Below are 15988 nucleotides of genomic sequence, written 5' to 3'. Positions count from 1 at the left end.
TACAAAGTTGAACTGTACAATATGTTATTGTGGCTGAATGCAATCAACTCCCTGTGTTTAAAAGACTGAATGCAGCCATGTTCTACACCCATATTCAGGGGAAAAGGTTTTTTTCAATATGACGCCTGACAGTCTGTTCTCCCGAGGTCCGTGAAAGCAGCACCTGCGCGTGCGACCATTCACGGCTCGGACGCCACAGCGTCCTTTAAATTGTACACTGCGTGGACCACTGATTGGCTACAGGAATGCGACCACCCTGAGCATTGTGGGCAGTGTGGTCCAACCCAGTGCAGACTTTCATGGACGTTATTCGGACAGCACGAAATCTGCTCCGGACACTTGGTGAACTTCTTGATATTGCTTTTCTCACAAGCCAGCCTGAAGAAGGTTCGGTCAGAACCGAAACGTCGCGACTTTGGCTTGTATTATATGTATATAGTTCATTTTTGTATTGATTTATCAACTTTGAGCAACAATAAACCGCTCAGTGATCAAAATCAGTATACGAGTTATCCGTTAGCATAGAGCTGCCTAGCATCACCCACACGGTCGAGTGGGACCAGTGGAGAGAGCTAAAGGTATTAGTGGACGCATAACCATGCCCACATATGCTACGGATGGAGAGTGGACCCTCGTTCGGCGACGCAGGGGCCGGAGAGGGGACCGCGACTGGAGAGCTGAGGAGATCGCACGCAGACCACCTCGCCGAAGCAGCTATCCATCTCGAGAGGGTCGGAGGACCTACACGGCGATCAGGAGAGATGATCACCGCAGCGGTGAGTCAGACTTTTTCCACGCACCACAGCGAAATCGGGGGAGAAACCAGCCGGCAGCAGACCGCTATGCAGCCCGCCAGGAGAGCTGGAGAGGAGATCGCGGCTGGGGAGCTGACGAGGACGCACGCCGACCACCTCGGCGCAGCAGCCATCCATCTCGAGAAGGTCGGAGGACCTATGCGGCGGTCGTGAGAGAGGAACACCGCAACGGTCAGCCAGGCTTTTTCCACGCACCACAGCGGAACCGGGGGAGGGACCGTCCGGCACCGGACCGCTATGCAGCCCGCCAGGAGAGCTGGAGAGGAGACCGCGGCTGGAGAGCTGAGGAGGACGTACGCCGACCACCTCGACGCAGCAGCTACCCATCTCGAGAAGGTCGGAGGACCTATGCGGCGGCCGTGGGAGAGGATCACCGCAGCGACGAGCCGGACTTTTTCCACGCACCACAGCGGAGCCGGAGGGGAGAACAGCCGGCGACAGACCGCTATGCAGCCCGGCAAGGAAGTCGGACCGGACGGGACCGACGATTCGAACGGAGAACGGCTCGGGACAATCGGTATGTGAGACGCACTCGCGCTGAGCGAGCTGGACCTCCTGTTAACAAAATAATTTCAGATGATCCGGACTTTTCTAAAAAGGTCCGCATTATTCACAGACTTATTAAGACAGTACATCATTTGAAAAATGTGACTAGTGACACTTATCCTCCTTCTTTAAACAAAATAGCACACAATTTAAAGACTGTTATTAAACCGGCCGTCCCTACCAAACACACACAAAATAAGATTGAGGAGAACGCTAAAAACTGGGCCCGTACAACCATGGTGATCCTCCGGCAACATTACACTCAGAGCGTAGAGGAGGAATTAAAGGCTCTCTCTGAGTGTTCTAAACAGGACTGGGAGGGCCCGTTCGAGATAGCAACATCCTGGGCCAAGAGGAACCTGGGCCGCCGCCTCCAACCTGACTCTCTGGAACAGGCCAGAGCTGAGATCGTGGCCAAACTGGGGACCTGGGGACTGCCACTTCAACAGAGGAGGTAAACACCACCAGGGCACCTACACGACAGCCACAAGGGGGTGTGAGAGGGATACAGCAGGACACCATTGAACTCTTTAATGAGATACAGGGCCCACCTGCACCCCGCACAACATCCAAAACAACGACGGCAACGATGACGGACCACGTCGCTGGAGACTGGTCACCTTCTTCTGAGATGGAGCAGGAGCAAGAGAGGGATCTGACACCTTCCTCCCCTCCAGAATCTTCACAACCAGCAGAGCCCAATCTGGCCACACCGAAGGAGCAGAGGGTGTTGAGATTCGCCGCCTCGATCCCAGAGACGCCATCCCAGGAACGGCCATGCTCTCCCTCCACCCAACCACCACAATCTGGTGAAATGATGGACACTGAGGGACTGGACCTCACACAGGGGGAAGTCACCCCCCAAAAAGACAAAGCGGGTTAACACTTTAACAGTGGCTAAACCGCAACCAGTGTCTCACCCGGGACCATCTCGCAGCGGCTTAGACAGACTCACTTCCTGTGTGCAAACCCGGCTTCAGCTTCAAGCAGCAGAGGAAGAATCATCTTCTTCATCATCTCTTCCTCCTTCACCAGCCTCACCGGGTCAGCAGGTGCGGACGCCGACCAGACATCCCAACACACACAGGAAATTGAGAGACTGGCACCTGCATGTGAAAGAGCCCTGGCTCGTCGTCGGCGATTCTAATGTTAGCAGACTGCCCCCCTTTGCAGCTGACAGTTTGCAGATCGATGGCTTCCCGGGAGCCAAATGGTGGCATGCAGAGTACCTCCTGGAGAAAGCCACTATTGCTACACCGGTGACAAACCTAATCCTGTCTTTTGGCATTAATAACAGGTCCCAGAGAGACAAGAATATGCCAGTGGTGGAACTGAAAAGGGCCCTGAAAGTAGCCCGGCAGAAGTTCCCTGAGGCTAACATTTATGTGCCTGAGATTAACTTTTCTTCTGCTCTTCCTCAGGTGGAAAAGGACACTTTGAGGTACTTGAACACTTTCATTACAGGACTAAAGGATCACATTCCAGCCCTCACCTCAGACATTTTCACTACAGAAGAGGATGACATTCACTGGTCATATGGAACCTCAGAGGCAATGTTACAACACTGGGAGATGTATGTAAATGGGGAGTCCCCATAAGCCTGACACATCGGGAGGGGTCAAGTGATTTACAGGTTGTTGATGGTGTTATGAACTTGTCTAAAAAATTCCATCCTTCCACTGCTCAGCGGAGCCTGCTGAATAGAGGCCTGACTTTTATCCCCACAAAAGGCTACAACAAAAATTTACAATTACAATGCAAACATGACATTCAGCAGTACCATAGGAGGATCAAATTGGCTGCCTTTTATGGAGATAAAAATGAGACTCAATCTCAGCCCTTCACTCCAAAGTCATACTGGTCTCCGCCCAATGCTCAGCTGCCACCCCAAATTCTCGCTTTGATCAAAGCTGATAATGAATATTTTCAAAACCATTTTCATGTAGAGCGAATTAAGTCCAATTTGACAATAGAAGAGACAAAGGCTCTAACAGAATTGAAAGAAAACAAACAAATTATTATAAAACCGGCAGACAAAGGGAGCGCGGTTGTAATTTTGGACAGGGACCAGTATTTGGAGGAAGGCTACAGGCAATTAAATGACAAAACGTATTATTTGAAATTAAAAAAACCCATATACCACGACACAATACCAATGGTGGAAAAAATCATTAATAGCTTACACCAAAAGAAATTTATAAATCTAAAACAGAAGAACTATTTGCTGGGCTCCGCTGAACCAAGGGGAAGGCTCTTTTACATGCTGCCTAAGATCCACAAGGATCCGGCGAAATGGAGTGTCCCCTTTCAGGTGCCCCCAGGGCGACCAATCGTCTCAGACTGTGATAGTGAGACTTACTATACAGCTGAGTATCTGGATTATTTCCTGACTCCTTTATCCACAAAACATGCGAGCTATATTAAGGATACATATGATTTTGTGGATAAAGTGAAGCAAATAGAAGTCCCCATCGATTCTTTTCTGTTTTCCATAGATGTTGACAGCCTTTACACAAACATTGACATTGGTGAAGGCATTGACTCCATTAAGAGAGTCTTTCAAAAGTACCCGGATAAGAGAAGGCCAGAAAAAGAATTACTAAAACTTTTAGAAATAAATCTCACAAGGAACGATTTTGAATTCAATGGTGACTTCTATTTACAAGTCAAGGGTACGGCCATGGGGAAGAAGTTTGCCCCAGCATATGCAAACATCTTCATGGCAGAGTGGGAGACGGCTGCACTGGATAAATGTATTAAAAAGCCACTGCACTATTACCGTTTTCTGGACGACATATGGGGGGTCTGGCAACATTCTGAGCAGGATTTTGAGATGTTTCTGAAAACTTTAAATGACCACAATGCTTCTATTAAGGTGAAATCAACCATCAGTAAGGCCTCTATTGATTTTCTTGACACGACCACCTTCAAAGGCCCAAATTTCATGAATGACCGTAAATTGGACATAAAGGTCTTTTTCAAACCTACAGACACTCATGCCCTCCTATTTAAAACAAGTTTTCATCCTAAACACACATTTGCGGGAATAGTCAAATCCCAACTGTTAAGATTCCACAGAATTTGTACACAAAAGTCTGATTTTGGAGCTGCTGTTAAGACCCTGTTCTCTGCTCTCTCCACTAGGGGGTACTGTTGGTCTTTCCTAAGGAGCTGCTTTAATTCCTTTCTCCAGACAAAACCAATTGACGTTTCCCCTCTGCTTCCAGTGGTCATCACGTATGCTCCTTTCACCTGCAAATTGGTCAGGGCTATCAAAAACAATTTCCAGAGCCTAGCTCAGAATGTACAGACACTTCACAATCACAAGGTAATTGCTGCTTTCAGGAGACATAAGAACCTAGGTGATCTCCTCATTAGAGCCCAAATTTCGCCTCTCTCTGTGCCTAGACGCAGAGATCAGGGGCAATTTTTCCAGCATCGTAGGTTGGTGCGCAGCCATTCTAATGGCTCTGTTTTTCTGTCTTTGTGCAAAGGGACCCCGAGGTCCAAAAATTGTATATATTTGATTACATGTAAGAGATGTGGAATCCAGTATGTGGGGGAAACGGGTAACACACTGCTGACTCGATTCACTCAACACAGGTACAATATTACACAGAAAAAGAACACTCACACCTACCTGGTGAAACATTTTTTAATACATGGTTGGAGCTCTGTCACAGCGACAGTTATCCAAGTGAACTCGAGGTGGACAACGCAGCAGAGGAGGAGAACTGAGAGAGTTTGGATAGCTAAACTGGATACAGTTTATCCAAACGGACTCAACGAAAAGGGATTCAGGAGATATTGATCCCACAGAATGTATATAGTTATTATTCTAATGTTTTCAATTGTCATTGCTGCCATTGTTACTGTGTGTCTCACTCCCTTTCCACAATTTCCTGGGGAGCATCCCACCCCTCAAACTGACCCTAAACTTAACCTCAGTGACCCCTAGACAAAACTCAACTCCGGCCCTAAACCTAACCACTCGGACACCTAGTTGGAGATGAGGACGGGGCATACCCCCACCCCTGGGATGGGCCCTAACCTTAACCCCTCCCCCTCTCCTCTTCACCCCTCCTCCCCTTACCCCTCGCTTCTCCAACCCCATCCATGGGACCCCGCCTGGAGCTTCGCTGGGGGTCTCGGGAGACCTGAGGCGGAAGCAGGTATGGTCTGTGCATTGGAGCCCGGCCCCCTTTGGGGACCGTGCTCCCAAACTTGATTTCCCCCAACCACTCGGACACTTGGTTGGAGAGGAGGACTGGGCATACCCCCACCCCTGGGATGAGCCCTAACCTTAACCACCTCCCCCTCTCCTCTTTACCCCCCTCCCCTCACCCCTCACTTCTCTAACCCCATCCATGGGACCCCATTTGGAGCTTCGCTGGGGGTTTCTGGAGACCTGAGATGGGGGCGGGTATGGTCTGTGCATCGGAGCTTGGCCCCCCCTGGGGACCGTGCTCCCAATCTTGATTTCCCCTAACCCTACCCTAACCCTAACCCTAACCCTAGCTTCGTGATGTAGTCACCTGAAATGGTTTCATTTCACAGGTGTGCCTGTCAGGGTTCATTTGTGGAGTTTCTTGCCTTCTTAATGGGGTTGGGACCATCAGGTGTGTTGTGCAGAAGTCAGGTTGGTACACAGCTGACAGCCCTGTTTGACAACTGTATTAATTTATAATATGGCAACAACCAATGAGGTAAGTAAAGAGAAATGACAGCCCATCAGTCAGTCTGGGAAATTGCTAAAACTCTGAATGTGTCCCCAAGTGCAGTCAGGAAAAAACGCTATGACAAAACTGGACCGCCCCAGGAAAGGAAGACCAAGAGTCACCTCTGCTGCTGAGGATACATTCATCCGAGTCCCGAGGCTCAGAAATCGCAAGTTAACAGCAGCTCAGATTAGAGCCCAGATAGATGCCACACAGAGCTCCAGTAGCAGACACATCTCTACATCAACTGTTCAGAGTGTGTGAATCAGGCCTTTATGGTCAAATAGCTGCTAAGAAACCACGACTAAGGAAAAGCAACAAGCAGAAGAGATTTGTTTGGGCCAAGAAACACAAGGAGTGGACATTAGACCAGTGGAAATCTGTGCTGTGGTCTGATGAGTCCAAATCTGAGATCTTTGATTCCACCCACCGTGTCTTTGTGTGACGCAGAAAAGGTGAACGGATGGTCTCCACATGCACGGTTCCCACTGTGAAGCATGGAGGAGGAGGTGTGATGGTGTGGGAGTGCTTTGGTGGTGACACCATTGCTGGGATTTTTTTCAAAATTGAAGGCACACTGAACCAGCATGGCTGCCACAGCATCCTGCAGCGACATGCCATCTCATCCAGTTTGTGTTTAGTTGGACCGTCATTTATTTTCCAACAGTACAATGAGCCCAAACACACCTCCAGGCTGTGCGAGGGCTGTTTGACCAAGAAGGAGAGTGATGGAGGCCTGGCCTCCACAGTCACCTGACCTAAACCCAATGGAGATGGTTTGGGATGAGATGGAGCACAGAGGGAAGGCAAAAGGACCAACAAGTGCTCAGCATCTCTGGGAACTCCTTCAAGACTTTTGGAAAACCATTTCAGGTGACCACCTCATGAAGCTCATGGAGAGAGAATGCCAAGAGTGTGCAAAGCAGTAATCAAAGCAAAGGGCGGCTATTTTAAAGAATCTGAAATATAAAACATGTAAATATTCATCAAAATAATGAAAAACTGTTAAATGAGAAGATGTCATTTCAGTCAGTGGTGCACCAAAATTATTTTCCTTAATACAGCTATAATTGTGCTAACTTTGGTGAATGTGTTTGTTTTTGCAGTAAACTGGATGAGGATCATCTCTACATGGCCTACGCAGACATCATGGCTAAGGTATCTGTTGCTGAGTACCAACACTAAACACTTTTGAATTGAAACTCACATAGCTGGCTTAGCATAGACGGTAAAAAAACCTGTTATTGTTCTGCGTGCTGTTTATGTCATCGACCAGGGATGATGCTTTTGGGCTGATGGATTACTTGCAGGGCGCTGTACTGCCTAATCAAATCACTTATTGCAACTGGCACCTCCCCTACCTTCAGTGTAGAATAGTTTAGTGTGGCCTGAAAAGCTAAGAGAGGGAAAAGAAATTAAAAACAGATGCACCAAACTGTGGCAAATTAACCAAATGTTAGCAGCTGCACTGTTAACAGTAGCACTAGCAGCTGCACTAGTAACTAGTCTTCTGGATGGTAGAGTTGTTGTTGGTTTAGGACACTGTTAATATATCACTGCTTAGTGATTGCACTCCGAATTGGGTCTGCTGGGTATATTTCTTCAGACACTTCATGCTGTCAAGGCCGGGAGAGCAGTACGTGGGAGTGAACATAAGTGCAGACACAATACAGAGCGGAAATAAGATTTCACAAGTTTTATTGAAATCACAGAATAAACTATGGTGAGACATGAATACGTGGCAGGGAAATCTCTGACGAGGAGTCTTGCAGGTGGCTCTGGAGGCGGGTAGCCCTCTGAGTGTTGAGTGAGTGAGTTGGGTTCCAGCCTTGTATTCTAGTAATGCAGAGGAAGCAGCAGGCAGGAGGACAGGCAGGTGAGAGCAGTGAGTAATTTAAGTCGAGAGAAGCAAGTTGCAGAATGAAGCTGGGATTTGACTGTGGAGACCAGCGTCCAGAGGAAGGAGTAAGGTGGTGACTTGACGAGATTGCTAAAGGCACAAAAGAGATCAAGTACTTGGCATGAACAAAGAAACGAACTGGTGAAGAACTGATGGCAACACTGGTTTTAAATACTGTCTTGCTGAATGCCACAGATGGAAAACGCGTGGAGAAGTGTAGGTGTTGAACCAGGGCTCCACCCCAAAAGGCAGATGCAGAGCGCAAGGCCAGGACAGAAAACCACTGAACACTGACCTGGATCATGACATATATATAAACACAAAGAATGGTGTGTTTAGCTTTAGGATCAACCAAGTTCCCCAAAATAAAAATAAAAAACTGTTTGTGGTGAACACCTACACATCGAATAAAAATTAAAGCATGTGAGACTCAATCTCACTGCACACTTTGCCAGGCAAAGTGTGCATGGATCTGACAGACAGAAAGATCTGACAGACATGCTCCTAATGAGAAGACGGATGGTGTCCTGGGGGATCTCCTGCCAGATCCGGACCAGGGTATCACCGAACTTCTGGAAAAGTTGAGGTGTTTTATTGGATCTATGTCAGCCGAGCATGGGGGGCAGTTAGTGGTATCAGGCATTGTCATTCCGAAGGAACTACATGCATACTCGAGCCACATGAGGCCAGGCATTGTCAGGCACCAGGAGGAACCCAGGATCCAATGCATCACCATAGGGTCTGATGTGAGTCCAAGGATTTCATCCCATTACTTAATGGGAGTCAGGGTGCCATTACCTAGTCTGTTAGAGGTTTGTGCGTCTGTCCATGGATATGCCTCCCCAGACCAGTCATACTGAACGATGTTACAGGCGGCATAATGTTCTCCACAGCTTCTCTAGACCCTTTCACATCTGTCACATGTGCTCAGGGTGAACCTGCTATCATCTGTGAAAAGCACAGGGCACCAGTGGTGGACCATTCTGGTATTCTACGGCAAATGCCAGACGGTGCTGGGCAGTCAGCAGAGGGTTGACAAGAGGAAGCTCTGTCCCCAGGCCACCATCATAAAGTCGTTTGTTGATTGTTGATCAGAGACATTCATGTCAGTGGCCCCTTAATTTACCGTTCGATCTACCCTCACCTATAGTCACGAGCTGTGGGTAGTGACCGAAAGAACGAGACTGTGAATACAAGCGGCGGAAATGAGCTTCCTCTGAAGGGTGGCTGGCCTCTCCCTTAGAGATAGGCTGAGAAGTTCAGCCATTCGGGAGGGGCCCAGAGTAGAGCCGCTGCTCCTCCACATCGAAAGGAGCCAGTTGAGGTGGTTCGGGCATCTGACAAGGATGTCCCCTGGGCGCCTCCTGGGTGAGGTTTTCCGGGCATGTCCCACCGGGAGATGGCCCGGGGCAGACCCAGGACACGCTGGAGAGATTATATCTCTCGGCTGGCCTGGGAACGCCTTGGTGTTTCCCCGGACAAGCTGGAGGAGGTGGCTGGGGAGAGGGAGGTCTGGGCTTCTCTGCTTGGGGAGATGGATGGATGGGCCTTCTGCAGGTCATTTTGTAGAACTCTGGCAAGTTTCATCTTGTTCATCTTTGCACAAAGCAGCAGATACCGGCCCTCCCATCATTCGTAACATCTGGTTTAAAAAAACAAAGATGGTGACACCGAAAATACTCAGTTTGATGCCTCAGTGCTTTGGAACTTCCCGTCGCTGATGTGGCTATATCTATCCGAAGTAATCAGTCTGTAGTTTGTATGCTTTTTTTCACCTTTCTCCCTTCCTTCAGAGTTGCCATGATGAAGAGGATGACGATGGAGAAGTGAAGAGTTTTGAAGTAGGTGATCAATCGGTCTTGAATCTTCCACTAGTCTCCTCAAGTTTTTAGCAGTTTCATTTTTAGATGGTCTGCAATGATATGTGTCACCTTTCTAACAAAGGAAAAAGAGATGGAGAAGCAGAAGCTGTTGTATCAGCAGGCTCGGCTGCACGACCGTGGCGCTGCTGAGATGGTGCTCCAAACCATCAGTGCTAGTAAAGGTAAGTCTTGCCTATCGCCCCCTACTCTTTACTGTAACTCAGCGGTGGCAAATATATTATGGCCCTTGTGATAGAACCAGGCTGTCCAATCCCTATGCCTGCTTACTCATTGATGTGTTAAAAGTAATTTGTTCTGGATATGACTGTTTGGGAGCCTATTCTTAGATCCACCGTTTCACACTAATTCACAATTTGATGATATTTGATGTTTTTATCACCTGTGCAAAGTTGTACTTGGCAACAGTTTGTGTCTTGCTGTGCGTCTGTTTCCTTTTGACACATTTCTAAGTTTGAACATTTAGTATGTATGCACAGAGGTGTTGCTTGATGAGTACACACACAGACATTACAATATAGAAGTGTGGTTTAAAGATAAAAAAACAAAAACAAAAACTGATTAGTTGTGAATTAATTTTCCCTTTTATGGAGCAGAAAACGTTACTGGATGCTAGCTAATAGGCTACATTTGGATGTCAAATATTTATAGGGGGAAAAATGGAAATTATGGATATGAAATAAAATGTCTCTTTGTTGCTTAACCTGCAGGTTGTCAGGTCTCTGGCCCTGGGAGAGTGAAGACCTGGACAGTTTGTCAGAGCTGGTCCAGGATATCCGTCTTTGCTCTCAGGCCCTCAACAAGCTGGACCGACAGACCTTGAAGCAGAGCTGGGTCAGGACTCAGTCACACGGACACTTTCTCGACCGAAACTCCAAGTGCCTCCTCTCCGCCACCTCCACTTGAGGGTGGGAGGTGTGATGATGTCGGCAGAACTTTGCTTCTGATGTCTACTCTTTATCACTGACGGTGGATTTTGAGCCAGTGTTCATAATAAAAGTGGTCATTTTTATAAACATTTTGTTTAGTGAGGCTACACCAAAAAGAAACAAGATAAAACCAAAATAAAGTGACATGCTGTCCACCAACAATCTGTTGATAGCTTGTGTTTTATGCATTTTTGTCTGCCTTATTTATACATGTAAAGCTCTGTATCTGTATAAAGAGTTTGTGTTAGTGTGCGAGAGGTTTTGTGTCGCAATTGGTCCTGTTTTAATAAATAAATAATAAATAAATAAAGTTTTATTTATATAGCACCTTTCAAGACAGAATCACAAAGTGCTGCACATAAAATTACAAGTCATAAAAGATTTAAAAAGACTAAATAAACAGGCAAAAAATTAACCAAAAGCAGTTTTAAAAAGGTGAGTTTTGAGTTGTGTTTTAAAAACAGCTACTGAGTCCACAGTTCTTAATGCTTGGGGAGAGAGTTCCACAGTCTAGGGGCCACAGTGGCAAAAGCTCTATCACCCTTAGTCCTCCTCTTAGTATTTTTTTATAGCAAGTAAGCCCAGATCAGATGACCTCAAAGACCTGCTGGGGACATAAGGCTGTAGCAGATCAAAGATGTAGGCAGGTGCCAGTCCATGCACAGCTCTGTAGGTCAAGACCAGGATCTTAAAATCGACTCTAAATTTAACAGGAAGCCAGTGTAACTGAGATAACAACGGTGTCACATGTGAGTACTTGGAGGATTTTGTCAAAAGCCTAGCTGCAGCGTTTTGCACAACCTGCAGACGATCCAGAGAACCTTTGCTAAGACACATAAACAGCGAATTGCAATAATCCAAGCGTGACGAGATAAATGCATGTATAGCAATCTCCAGTTCAGATCGAGATAAATTCGGGCTTAGCCTAGCCACATTTCTTGAATGATAAAAACAAGACCGAACCAGAGATTTCACATGCCCATCCAATGTGAAACTGGAGTCAAAGGTGACACCTAAATTCCTGACAGAGGATTTAACATAGAGTGAGGGAGGACCAAGGGCTTTCACTATCTGCGATAGGAATCTATCAGGGGCGCATACGAGGACTTTGGTTTTCCCCTCGTTGAGCTGGAGGAAATTTGCAGCCGTCCTACGTTTGATCAAATCTAAGCAATCATTCAGACGCTGAAGCTTAGATAAATCCTCGGGCATAAAAGAAATGTACAACTGAATATCATCAGCATAACAATGATAAGAAATGTCCTCAAAAGAGCCCATTATATGCTGGAGGGGAAGAAGATAAATTAAAAACAATAAAGGCCCCAAAACTGACCCTTGAGGGACACCATAAGTAAGGGAGGTAGAGGATGACCTAAAATCGGAGACTGCCACAGAAAAGGATCGGTGATGGAGATAAGAGGAGAACCACTCTAATGCAGTTCCAGATACACCAACCCATTTTTTCAGCCTTTCAATGAGGATGTGATGGTCAACTGTGTCGAAAGCTGATGTGAGGTCCAACATGAGTAGAACAGAGCATTTTCCTGCATCATTATCCATCAAGATATCACTTGAGACCCTAAGAAGAGCTGTCTCCGTGGAATGAAACTGACGAAAACCGGACTGAAACTTATCGTAAATGCCATGTTTATCTAGAGCTGCCATAAGTTGCTTATTATATTTTGTAGGATTTGATTTAAAAAACACAAACACAATTAAAGTAACCAACGATGCTATACGTTGACATTGTTCTTTCACTGTAAGAATCAGCAGGCTATGGTGAATAATCACAGCGATTTTCAGGTCTCTGAAGAAATCTATCTAGGAGCTATGACAGTGTAAAGACACCCTGCGATTTTAAATGTGCGGCGACATTTGAATGAGGCGCGTACCAGTAGAGGGAGCCAACGCACCACGAATGGTGCACAGCCACAGATGAGCTTTGTGTCATTTATTTGTGACATGCAGGATTGTCCGCAAAGAAATGTGGATAAGTTGTAAATCAAAAGCTAAAGAGCTCATTGCAGCTGTCATTTTCACTGAAGTCTCCATAGACTTTGAATGGGGACGTTTCTGACTTTGTGTTGCTTGGAGGCCATTTGCGAGAAAACGGCAACTCCTGCGATAATGACGGTGGCATTTTGTGAAAGGCAAGAAAAATACCTACGTTTTGATGTATAATTTGTGTTAATGAAGGCAAATTGAGCGTTTGTTCAGACGTGAAGAAGAGATTGAGAAAGCGACAATGCCTGGCGTGTTTGGCGGTGGGTAGCAAGGCTAAGAAGCAATATGAGGTAAAAGTTGAGGGATTTTGGGACAGCGGTAAAAGGCAGAGAGAGCCCGTCTATAGCTCGCCTGTAGGCTTCTAAGCAAGCGTAGCAGGTGAATTTCAGAGCCAGGGACTATTATTGTTTGTTTGGTATGTATCCCCAACAAATGGTCCGCATGGGATTCGAACCACTGCCCCTGTCTTCAATCTCCGCCATAGGGCCTGTCACTTTCCCATGAGCCACGAGGGCGGCCAATGGAATGGGCGCAATTCTGGTATATTTATCTTCTTCTTTTTTTTTTTTTTTTTTTAGCTCGATAGCTAGCCGGGAGCTCCAGGCCACTGAAGCCGCCGAGAACGGCACAACTCCCGGCACGTCATTTTCAGATCACCGCGGACTTTCGCTACTCTGGTTAAACGTAAGTCACTTAGACAAGCTAGAAATGATATTGTTTGGCTTTTTCAGTGTTTTATTTGTTCGTCAGTAAATCGGTTTGGCTGAGATTAAAGTGATTAGATTAGATAAAATAAAACTTTATTAATCCCCCGGGTGGGTTCCTCCTTGGTTTTCTCACAGCTGACCAAACGTCAAACAGAAAACCAATTAAACAAAAGTGTGAGATGGTCGACAGTTTACGCCAGCGTCCTGTTATAATTAGATAGCAAGGAGCAGGCGGCCGAGTTTATTCAACTCCACCGAGACAGCGGTGACGCTAACCAGAAGGCTAGACCGTCCAATTTCCCAGCCATTTACTTCCGGCCTACCCGACTTCTGAGGACCCGGCCCACGTAGACCGCTCAGGCCGGGTCTCAGGAGGATGCAGCCATGAATTTGGACACGACCAATAACTGGTGCACCAACCATATCTTTTCTTGTGTAATGTAAATTTGTCTGTTATTGTGTAAATACATTCGCTATTGTGTACTCTACACACACGGAGAGATGCCAAACTGCCTTTCACTGTTCTTGTAACAGTGACAATAAAAAGCTATTCTGTTCTATTCTATTCTATATTTGCTTGATATAATGTTTACATGTCTATTTGTTTTTAAAATCTACCATGACTGGTTGGGGTGAGGTGTATGACAATAACAATCAATTATTTGCAGTATTGGTATTCCTGAGGTCAACCTTTAGTAACAGCAAAATAACTCTGCCTTAGCTTTGTAAATTTTCATTACTAATTACTGAATAAATATTTTTGCTCATGACATCTTTGATAGGATTTGTAGGTCACAGAATACCTGTTGTTTGATCGAAGTTAATAATTCTTTGCAGAAAGACACAGAGGACGAAGTTCGAGAGGTCATCAGGAACAACCTACATTTACAAGGAAAGGTAAGAAAAGGACCAAGTTACTTAAAGTATACTTACACATTATGCCTCTGGCTTAGATTTTGCCATGGTGTCAGGTTGTTGTCAGTTTATCTTATTCTTGTGAAAGTAATGTCAAAGGACTGGTTAAGAGAAATTCTTCAAATCTGGCACAGGATGAAGTGATTCGATTTTGATGGTCGGTGGGCAAACTCGCAAAATTTAGAGTCAAGTACTCAGATTCAGTTTAAATTTCACACAAATCTAGAGTAAGAGGACCTAAACGAACTGATGAACCTTTATGTCCATAAGATAAATAAGGCTACTTCACAGTGATATCATAGGTTATCCGAAAGATATAGAATAGGAAATTCAATCTGTCAACAAGTGATTGAAGGAACTCTATCACTCCACATAGCCCCTATCCACTAACATCACTAAACTGTCTGTACGGGAGAGTAGGCTGTATCAAAAGAATCATTCGATTTCAAAGTGCTTTCATTCTGCAGCCATTCACCCGGAACAATTGCATTACAACAGCAGTGGCTGCAGTGACTACAGTGAACTATGGATGACGTTTTCATTGATTATTCATAAACATTGAACATTTGTATGTAAACTTTATATTCAGCCATGTATTTAAATTAGTGTAAGCTTAAAATACAGCCTTTGAAAGTGTATGATTTATTTTGATACACTGTATATCCAAGTCATATGTGAAGCCATCTACTTGACAGCTAAAGCTTCACCCACACTGGGTCAGAAACAGGACAATGATCCAAACACACCAGCAGGAGAAAGAACTGAATCTGAAGTTATAGAGTGACTGAAATACTGAAGTAGCAGGACCTTAAGAGTGCTGTGCGTAAATGAATGGCTTCAAACCTAAATCACTGAAGCACGTTATAAACAAGGGTGGGCCAAAATCTGCCACAATGATTTTAAAGACTTACGAAGTCATACAAAAAAACAACCAATTCAAGTTATTGCCGCAGGTAGTTATACAAGCTACTGAATCATGAGCTTTACATGTGGTGTTTCTGTGTTTTGGCTTTTGTTTTTGTAAAGTCGAGACAGATGTAAACCAGTTGGTAGATGTTGGTTGGTACTATATATTTATATATTCACAAGGTGCTTACCTTGTGAATGGGCCAATAGAGTCATGCATTTCCTCTGTGTGTCTTACAAAGTCAGAGGACCAGCAATTCGTTGGCAGATGGCTCTGTCAGAGCCTCCCAAACCACTATGAGGATACTACTGACCCAGAGAAGACTGTGGAGAGAATCCTGGATATTGGTCATGTCCTCTTCCACCTGGAGCAGGTCTATATATTCAAGTGTGAGTTGATTTGCGCATTTTGTGCCAACGTAGAGAGTATAGCTTAAGGTACCCCACGGTCCTCTTAAACTAGCTGATTGGTCTTCATTAAAGCTGACCACATACTTCTCCAGGATAATATGGCTTCCAGATGGTAAGGTACACCAACTAAATATCTAGTATACTGAGTGGTTCAGTTTGTGTCTTCAGGTGGAGCATCCTCAGCGCAGTAAGAAGGCTGTGTGGCACAAACTGCTTTCAAAACGAGGAAGAGAGATGTCGTCGCTTGCTTCAGGATG

General features: G+C 45.7%; 1 protein-coding gene across 2 annotated transcripts; it reads left to right on the top strand.

Annotated features, from left to right (window-relative positions):
• LOC109201125 (uncharacterized) lies at window positions 1–5426 on the top strand. 2 transcript variants are annotated; one of them, XM_025904691.1, is made up of 2 exons: window positions 1–1332; window positions 2826–5426. In XM_025904691.1, the coding sequence occupies exon 2, from the start codon at window positions 3010–3012 to the stop codon at window positions 5170–5172; it is 2163 nt and encodes a 720-aa protein (XP_025760476.1). In that variant the 5' UTR covers window positions 1–1332; window positions 2826–3009; the 3' UTR covers window positions 5173–5426. The 2 variants fall into 2 exon arrangements, with proteins under 2 accessions (XP_025760476.1, XP_019212202.1); XM_019356657.2 differs by having other exon boundaries at window positions 2826–4849.
• Window positions 5427–15988: the final 10562 nt, after the last annotated feature.

Source organism: Oreochromis niloticus, unplaced genomic scaffold (genome assembly GCF_001858045.2).
Source record: "Oreochromis niloticus isolate F11D_XX unplaced genomic scaffold, O_niloticus_UMD_NMBU tig00003498_pilon, whole genome shotgun sequence".
NCBI lineage: Eukaryota > Metazoa > Chordata > Actinopteri > Cichliformes > Cichlidae > Oreochromis > Oreochromis niloticus.
The sequence above is the reverse complement of the archived record's forward strand: the minus strand, read 5'-3'. Positions and strand labels throughout refer to the sequence as shown.

What these genes read in the sequence shown, in the direction of transcription:
- LOC109201125 (XM_025904691.1), top strand. Translation starts at nt 3,010, where the DNA reads ATGAACTTGTCTAAAAAATTCCATCCTTCCACTGCTCAGCGGAGCCTG.